Source organism: Pangasianodon hypophthalmus, chromosome 15 (genome assembly GCF_027358585.1).
Source record: "Pangasianodon hypophthalmus isolate fPanHyp1 chromosome 15, fPanHyp1.pri, whole genome shotgun sequence".
Taxonomy (NCBI): Eukaryota; Metazoa; Chordata; class Actinopteri; order Siluriformes; family Pangasiidae; genus Pangasianodon; species Pangasianodon hypophthalmus.
The window spans coordinates 9,604,999-9,614,704 of NC_069724.1; the positions used below are offsets into that span (position 1 = coordinate 9,604,999).

Genomic DNA, 9,706 nt, shown 5'->3' on the forward strand with positions numbered 1-9,706 from the left:
AAATATGTCATATATAAGTTTCATCCCTCTAGAGAACGTATTAATGTTTTACATTTGGAAAATCATCAAAATGGTAGTTGAGCAGGAGTGCCAAAACTTTTGCATACAACCGTATACTGAGAACATATTCTCTGAGGTGATTTATAAAACAAGGTGTGCTTTGTTTCTACATTTATGAGTCAGAAATTTAGTTCATTGCTTATTTTCTTCATAGCTGTTATTGCTCGTGAGGCACGCTTTAGTAAACCATTCTGTCTAGTTTCACTTGTTCAGGATTTCACTTGTTCTGCAGGATTTCTGACTAAACAAACTTCTGACTTTCTTTTCTAGGTTTTTATGCATATGTATCAAACAGCAATAGAAAAAAGATTATAAACAAACTCTCTCTCTCTCTGTCTGTCTTTATCTCTCTCACTCTCATTATCTCTCTCTCTCTCTCTCTCTCTCACTCTCTCTCTCTCACACTCTCTCTCTCTCTGTTTCTCTTCCCTCTTCCTCTGCTCTGTGGTATAAATACTGAGAGCGAACAGCAACAGCTTAGGCTTACTCACTTACTTTCATCTGTAACGCGGCGATGTCACGCTGCTTCTTTTCTAATCTCTAATCTCAGTGAATATTACAGACTAACAAATGGCAACTCTTTTCTGGACACTCCTGACACTGTATCCGTTTGTGGCTTATTCTCAAAGTGGAGATGATGGTAAGAGCTTCTTATCCCAATCAAATGCTGTGAACAGATTATTAGATCACTATAAGGTACGTCATTTTTTTTGGACTCAGGAGAAAGTAGAGCAAGTTTAATATTTATTCTTTAAATGTTCTGTGAGGCATTATAATGCAGCATAAGTGAACAAACATAAGCACATTTGTCGTTATTAATATAATTATTGGTTTCTTTAAGGATTTTACTGGTTAGTAGATAGGTCACATGAAAGACAAGACATGAAACTACATCATAATGTTTTTGCCGTGTCATCTTCTTTAATGAATTAAATACCCTAAAATAAAATTGTCATCACACAACCCTCTAATCTAATTTTCATCCTATTACAGTACATGTTTAACATTTCTCTGTTCATCTATAAGCAGTTACTGCATTAGTAGCTAATTTGCATCCATTTTCTCAGGAATTTATCATGTTGGATCTTGTAATAAGGCAACTGATCCTTTATGTTTTCCATTTAACCTGAACTTACTCTAAAGGTTTTAAGCAGATTCAGTATCATTATTATTATCATTATTGGCTATTTTAAGGATTTAATATGAAGTAGACATAAGACAACATGCTGGAATAGAAAACCTATGGAATATGTATTTCCTGATCTGTTTAATCCACCTGTCCTTATACAGGAGAGTCCATTGACACTGACTGCTGGTCGTTGATGACCTTAAAACAGTGCAGTCTAATCTGTGTCCTGAATGAGTATGACCTCGACATTTGTGAGCAATTTGCAACACTTTGGTAGGGTGCTGTTTCTGGCATTTCTGTTAGTTTTATCATGTAAATTGTCCATCTTAATTTGATTTGACTGCATCCTGCTGTTCTGTCTTTAGTCGTGATGGTCCACAAGGTGAAGTTTCTGAATGTTCCAATGCAACTTTGGAAAGTAACAGATTCACTTTTTGGAATCTGAGTCCTGTATCAGAGTATAAACTGCAAATCCACTTAAAAGGAGGACGACGCCAAACACAAAAGTGTGAACTGGTGAAAATGGGTATGTTGCGTCAACCTCTTTATTTGCCAGTGTTTGAGTCACTGATTTAAAAACAGTTGTCTTTTTTGTACTTTGCAGTTAAAATTACAACTCCTGAGATTGAAAATGCTACGTATAAGCTTGATGAGGCGGTTATACACATAAGATACATGCATGACTATGTCAAAACACCTGATTTCGAAATGGAATTCTGGGGAGACCATTCCAAAGTTAAAGAGGTGACTTCATATTTCAAAGATTTCTTTACATTAGATCCATAACTACATACATCAAATGCAAGTGGTATCTAAATTTTACAATTCTTTTTGTGACAGAAGATGAAAGTGAAATACCAACAAATGAGCATACAGGGAGACAAGCTGAGAGACAGTGAGATATACAACGTACACGTCAGAGCCAAACCTGTGGACTTTTTTCATGGGAGCTGGACCGAGTGGAGCGCAGTGAAGAGCTTCAAAGTGAACCACACCACAGTGAAGGGTGAGAATCCTCTATGAGTTAATCCATGCACACTACTGCAATCAGTTGCAACCAAAAGTTCAGGCCTAATTCCTACTGGCTTATTATTTCAGTCCCATTTCAGTAACATCTCTAAAGAGGCATGTTATCATTAAGGCAAGGAATAAAACACTTGGGGGCATGCTGTTATAGGAACATAAACAAGGATAAGGTGATGTGATGAAACAGAGTTGCTCTTACCACCCCAAAGTTGATTATTTTCCTATAACAGAGTGTCCTTTATAGTGCTTTATTCCTCTTATACTACAAAAAGTTCCCAAAGATTACGTTTCTTTAATAAAAAATGACACATCATATTTTTCTATCCAATTATAGTTATGTTTAATGTTGTGGAGCATCCACAAAGCAGGTTCTTTCCTGTTATCATTTACATTATAGAAACTAAAAACAGTCGTTCCCTCAGTCTTTTTTCTCTCTCTTTCTGTTAATAAGACAATAAAACACAGTTTGTCGGTTTGTGTGAAACTACAAGCCATTCTTTCCTGAAGATTTGCTCCTGTGTTGCAAAAATTAGTTGCAGCTTTGCAGCTTTACTCCTGACTGTTACAAAATTCTGAAGTCTCCTGTATGGTGTATTCTTTCACCATATTAAAAATTACACACTTTTTAAATTCGCTTTTGTGGAGCATCCTTCATACAAGCCCCTGTGTAAGATGTTACTACAGAAACCATAATGCATTAGAATGAGCAACCTATGATTTGCTTTTGTTGTAGAAAATTAATCAACACCTTCTGACCAATCAGGATAGAGAATTCAGCAGCATTTGGTATAAGAACTAAATAAGACACACTATGTGCACATGCTACATTACTCTGAGAAACTAGTGCATGTTTTCATACCCTCTTGATTAGACTAGCATGTTGCAGCCTGTTGCTGTCACTTTAAATAAGTTTCTGTTGGCTCAGAATGAAGCAGCCTGTGTGTTTACCAGGAAGAAGAAACTCAGACTATATGACCCAGGCTTATTCAAATGACCTACAAAGAAAGCTTTTGCTGACTCATTTATAACTTCCTTATCTCTTGAAGCATTACAGCCCATTCTAACCACTTTAGCAGGCTTCCTCAGAAGAGTGAAAAGAGCTTTCCATTTGGAAGATTTTTTTCCCCTTTATGTGGTCTCTCAACACTAACACATTGTTTAAAATTACACTAGCTCTTAGGGTTTCATTTTAAATCGAGATTACAATCTTACTTGTTTGGTTGTGAAAAGGGTAGTGCGTACCCGTAGAACCTAATGAGAAATACACTTAATTTACAGCAACCAGACATTTAGTATGTTAGGTTTCTGAGATGTTTATTCATTATCAAGTAATTCATTAAAAAAAACAGTTCAAATGTTTGCATCTCCCTTTATGAATGTGATATCATCGCTGCCTCCATGTGATATCATTGCTGTGTTCCTCTCTCTCCTCTCTGTGTAATATTCGGCTGTGTTCCTCTCTCTCCTCTCTGTGTAATATTCAGCTGTGTTCCTCTCTCTCCTCTCTGTGTAATATTCGTCTGTGTTCCTCTCTCTCCTCTCTGTGTAATATTCGGCTGTGTTCCTCTCTCTCCTCTCTGTGTAATATTCAGCTGTGTTCCTCTCTCTCCTCTCTGTGTAATATTCGTCTGTGTTCCTCTCTCTCCTCTCTGTGTAATATTCGGCTGTGTTCCTCTCTCTCCTCTCTGTGTAATATTTGGCTGTGTTCCTCTCTCTCCTCTCTGTGTAATATTCGGCTGTGTTCCTCTCTCTCCTCTCTGTGTAATATTCAGCTGTGTTCCTCTCTCTCCTCTCTGTGTAATATTCGTCTGTGTTCCTCTCTCTCCTCTCTGTGTAATATTCGTCTGTGTTCCTCTCTCTCCTCTCTGTGTAATATTCGTCTGTGTTCCTCTCTCTCCTCTCTGTGTAATATTCGGCTTTGTTCCTCTCTGTGTAATATTCGGCTTTGTTCCTCTCTGTGTAATATTCGGCTTTGTTCCTCTCTGTGTAATATTCGGCTTTGTTCCTCTCTGTGTAATATTCGTCTGTGTTCCTCTCTCTCCTCTCTGTGTAATATTCGTCTGTGTTCCTCTCTCTCCTCTCTGTGTAATATTCGGCTGTGTTCCTCTCTCTCCTCTCTGTGTAATATTCGGCTTTGTTCCTCTCTGTGTAATATTCGGCTTTGTTCCTCTCTGTGTAATATTTGGCTGTGTTCCTCTCTCTCCTCTCTGTGTAATATTCGGCTGTGTTCCTCTCTCTCCTCTCTGTGTAATATTCGGCTGTGTTCCTCTCTGTGTAATATTCGGCTGTGTTCCTCTCTGTGTAATATTTGGATGTGTTCCTCTCTCTCCTCTCTGTGTAATATTCGGCTGTGTTCCTCTCTCTCCTCTCTGTGTAATATTCGGCTGTGTTCCTCTCTGTGTAATATTCGGCTGTGCTCCTCTCTCTCCTCTCTGTGTAATATTCGTCTGTGTTCCTCTCTCTCCTCTCTGTGTAATATTCGGCTGTGTTCCTCTCTCTCCTCTCTGTGTAATATTCGTCTGTGTTCCTCTCTCTCCTCTCTGTGTAATATTTGGCTGTGTTCCTCTCTCTCCTCTCTGTGTAATATTCGGCTGTGTTCCTCTCTCTCCTCTCTGTGTAATATTCGGCTGTGTTCCTCTCTGTGTAATATTCGTCTGTGTTCCTCTCTCTCCTCTCTGTGTAATATTCGGCTGTGTTCCTCTCTCTCCTCTCTGTGTAATATTTGGCTGTGTTCCTCTCTCTCCTCTCTGTGTAATATTCGTCTGTGTTCCTCTCTCTCCTCTCTGTGTAATATTCAGCTGTGTTCCTCTCTCTCCTCTCTGTGTAATATTTGGCTGTGTTCCTCTCTCTCCTCTCTGTGTAATATTCGTCTGTGTTCCTCTCTCTCCTCTCTGTGTAATATTCGGCTGTGTTCCTCTCTCTCCTCTCTGTGTAATATTCGTCTGTGTTCCTCTCTCTCCTCTCTGTGTAATATTCGGCTGTGTTCCTCTCTCTCCTCTCTGTGTAATATTCGTCTGTGTTCCTCTCTCTCCTCTCTGTGTAATATTCGGCTGTGTTCCTCTCTCTCCTCTCTGTGTAATATTCGTCTGTGTTCCTCTCTCTCCTCTCTGTGTAATATTCGGCTGTGTTCCTCTCTCTCCTCTCTGTGTAATATTCGTCTGTGTTCCTCTCTCTCCTCTCTGTGTAATATTCGGCTTTGTTCCTCGCTGTGTAATATTCAGCTGTGTTCCTCTCTCTCCTCTCTGTGTAATATTTGGATGTGTTCCTCTCTCTCCTCTCTGTGTAATATTCGGCTGTGTTCCTCTCTCTCCTCTCTGTGTAATATTCGGCTGTGTTCCTCTCTGTGTAATATTCGGCTGTGTTCCTCTCTCTCCTCTCTGTGTAATATTCGTCTGTGTTCCTCTCTCTCCTCTCTGTGTAATATTCGGCTGTGTTCCTCTCTCTCCTCTCTGTGTAATATTCGTCTGTGTTCCTCTCTCTCCTCTCTGTGTAATATTCGGCTGTGTTCCTCTCTCTCCTCTCTGTGTAATATTCGTCTGTGTTCCTCTCTCTCCTCTCTGTGTAATATTCGTCTGTGTTCCTCTCTCTCCTCTCTGTGTAATATTCGGCTTTGTTCCTCTCTGTGTAATATTCAGCTGTGTTCCTCTCTCTCCTCTCTGTGTAATATTCGGCTGTGTTCCTCTCTCTCCTCTCTGTGTAATATTCGGCTGTGTTCCTCTCTCTCCTCTCTGTGTAATATTCGGCTGTGTTCCTCTCTGTGTAATATTCGGCTGTGTTCCTCTCTGTGTAATATTTGGCTGTGTTCCTCTCTCTCCTCTCTGCGTAATATTCGGCTGTGTTCCTCTCTCTCCTCTCTGTGTAATATTCGGCTGTGCTCCTCTATCTCCTCTCTGTGTAATATTCGGCTGTGTTCCTCTCTCTCCTCTCTGTGTAATATTCGTCGGTGTTCCTCTCTCTCCTCTCTGTGTAATATTCGTCTGTGTTCCTCTCTCTCCTCTCTGTGTAATATTTGGCTGTGTTCCTCTCTCTCCTCTCTGTGTAATATTTGGCTCCCCTTAGCGCACTCACTTTAAAGCAGCACTTTTTTCCCTGTAGTGACAATTTTGAACTCCACTGTATTCCCCTGAATTATAAAAAAATAAAGACATTCAATAAAGTTTAGGATGGTTTTAAAAGCTGATGAAGGTGACCATCTTTCAGGTTCAGATGCTCCTGTTCTGTACATCCTCCTCTGCATATCTCCCATTGTGTTGGTTGCCATCGGGTTTCTGATCCTACGATGGAAGAAAGAGTGAGTGCATTTTCAACTCAAAGATTGCAAATAATGTTAATAGTGTATTGTTGGCTTGAGTTTGGATGCATTTTGCCTCTCCTAGGATACAGACCTGCCTTTTCCCAGATGTTCCAGACCCAAAAGCTACTCTTGCTCAAATCCACAGACAAAAAGAGGTAAGTCAAGTTGAGTTTTCTCAACAATAGGTGTGTATACACTAATTAACTCTAGCTGGAAATCCTAAAGTGGTAAATTCCTTAAAAAAAATCTACTTTGTTACAGCACTTACCTGTGAGTTTCAGCCCGGAAATCTTCAAGGATATCAACATTTATCCTGTGGTTTACTCTGAGGAGAAGCAGTTCACCCCTGACTTTGGTGATGATCAGAGTAACACCACAGAATCCTGCGATGATGAGGTTGAAGCTTTGAAATGTTCCCGTCCCGCTTCAATGTGTGAGAAGCAGGAAGAAGATGACCAAAGTCTGGATTCAGAGACAATGAAAATTAAGCTGCTGGATGAACGTGCATCTGCTGAGGATGTACGCGATAATCCTGGCTGCCAAAGTGTAGTGGCTCTACAAAGACATTCTAAGGACGAGACGTATGTCACCATGTCAAGCCTCTATAAAACCCAGTGAGACGGGGAAAAACTCACAACAGGTAAATCTCTCACCATTAGCTGCTCATTTTGTCAGGCTGCTCTTATCCTCATCAGACTGTCAGTTAGTAATTATCAACCAGATACCAGATGTCCAATAATCAACAAATGGCAAATCAATGCAAAGTTATGGATATTATGCATTATTGACAGGTCTAGTAAACACCTACATTATAGCTGACATAAAAAGGAAATATGGTAACAGTGTGTAGGCAACTATACAACAGGTTCAAACAATCCAGTATCGCTCGCTGCTAATTTCCTCTGAATGTTTCAAAAAACCATGAACTTGAACTCCAAATGCTTAACAGTGTTGTGGTGTGATTTCCTTCACCGTACATGCCAGAGCAAGGCTTTGTACCTACTAATATGAGTCATCAAATTAAAGCACCACCGAAATATGTGTGGGTGGATTGCGGAGCAATGAGAAGAGTTGGCGCTGATTCTTGTAAGAGGAACTCATCATATGTAAAACCACCAGTGTTGAAAGTTGAGCCCATGAAAACGTTCATTACTGTTTAGCCTAGCAACCAAGTGAAACATAGTGAAACAATAGTGCTACTAGAGAAGCTATTTTGAATCAAGTAGCTTGTAATTAGTTAAAATAGATAGCTTAATTTATGTTGCTATGACGCATCTGACCATTAAACACACAACAAATGACTCAAAGAGATTCCTGACTGCTAATACGGCCAAACTGTTTACTTGCAATTTAAAAAAAAATAAAAATTAGCTGACATGCTAACATCAATAATGTAGCTTCAGTAATGTAGTTTCAATTTGGTTATGCTACTTTTGCCATACAGCTTGCAGTGCAGCTAGCTTGCTTAAGCTAACTGCATTTTTTAAAATAGCTTGACCAGCATTTCCTATTTAGTATTATTCCAGTTAACTATAGGATTATCTACTGTATAGTGATAATTTTTTAAACTTGTTAAGTGTACCTTAAAGAGTGGAAATATGAAATGTGATACACAGGGAAGGCTGTTAATGCAGAGAATAATTGAATGTCACCATAATGTTTTAACACATCCTCATGAACTTGTCTTGCAAACCATTTCCCCTTGGGGGAAACCCAGATGTAATCTTAAAGGCCGTTCCATCACTCTGTTAGCTCAAATGAAGTGAGGGATTGACTCAACATATATGTAGAATTCAGGGGAAGAAAGATTCTGAATTTAGGAAGTAAAAATGCACAGAATTGAACATTCTCCTAAAGTCACGTGTTATCCTCCAGACTACATTTTGGATGTATTTCTCTTCAGTGTACATAACAAAAGTGTCAACTTTGTGACAGTATGTTGTATGTATGTACAACCTTTGCACATGAAACTACACTGTAATGCATCAGCACAGCTTCTGTTTCGATTTTGCCATTGAATGGTTTGTAGATTTGGACAAAACCACTGGCATTTCCAAAGAAGTGCAAATGTGTTTTAAAATGCTGAAACCGCTTAATAATCATGTATGGCACAAAGTTGCTGTTAGCATTTTTGGAGTTCAGTCCTTCCAAGACATGAGCACTTAATTAATCATCACCGCGGATGACATACAGTAATACAGCTGCTAGCCTCAGTCACTATTATAGTAACGACTGCTGGTGCCAGTCAGTATACCGTATTCCTTTTCTTTTGTACTTGTGTATGAATAGTTCAGAAGATCAGACAGGAATGTACTCTCACACAGCTGCACTGACAGCAAAGGTTTTAATAGCATTACAATTTTTTTTTTTTTTTCACAAATATCAAGTGTTATGTTTTCTTGTGGTTTATACATAACTTGTATTTGTATTACAATTTACATTTTCTCCTGAAAATGGGCCTCATTTATCAATCTTTCAGTAAAGCTGTGTGTAAATAATAATAAATAAAAATAAAAATTTCCATGAAGGTATCAGAAACCCTGCTTTTCTTTTGTAAGCCCATGCATACGTTGATAAATACCAATTGCCTGTAAGTTATCACGTTCACAGTAGAGCTGATTTACATTTACTGATGCCCACAAAACTCCATAAAAGGCAAATGTGAAAATGACAAAATGATGACTAAACAGGGAAAGACCATCTCTTAAGCACAGTGTGTGCTGATCCATTGCAGCACATCATCAAACACTGACACAATTTTAGCTTCTTTTATAGGGTGCCATTACTTTTGTTGTAATCGAACGGCTACTCTTATTTGTCTTCATTTATGGATCTGTTTTTGATTGAAATCTTTCATGTTATTGATATGAAATGACTGAGTTTCATGTATGTATGTATGTATATATATATATATATATATATATATATATATATATATATATATATATATATATATATATATATATATATATATATATATGTAAATATAAATGAACTCATTGCTAAAAATACCATTTGAAGTCAATCACTCAAGGTTCACATTTCCACAAACTCAGGAGTTCAAATTTTTCCAAACAAAATGGATTTTCATAAATACCACATTTTTTTGTGTAAATACTCTGAGAACCATTTACGAATAAATCTGTTCATATCCAGCTTGATAAATGAGGCCCACTGTCTCCTGTCTGCTCTACAGA

General features: G+C 38.5%; 1 protein-coding gene across 1 annotated transcript; it reads left to right on the plus strand.

The window, feature by feature from the left end:
• The first annotated feature begins 535 nt into the window (after positions 1–535).
• Positions 536–9,674, plus strand: il7r (interleukin 7 receptor). The gene is made up of 8 exons (XM_026938959.3): positions 536–700; positions 1,351–1,462; positions 1,555–1,715; positions 1,794–1,933; positions 2,030–2,195; positions 6,416–6,506; positions 6,592–6,664; positions 6,771–9,674. Exons 1-8 carry the CDS (start codon positions 631–633, stop codon positions 7,125–7,127), a joined length of 1,170 nt encoding a protein of 389 aa, XP_026794760.1. The 5' UTR covers positions 536–630; the 3' UTR covers positions 7,128–9,674.
• Positions 9,675–9,706: the final 32 nt, after the last annotated feature.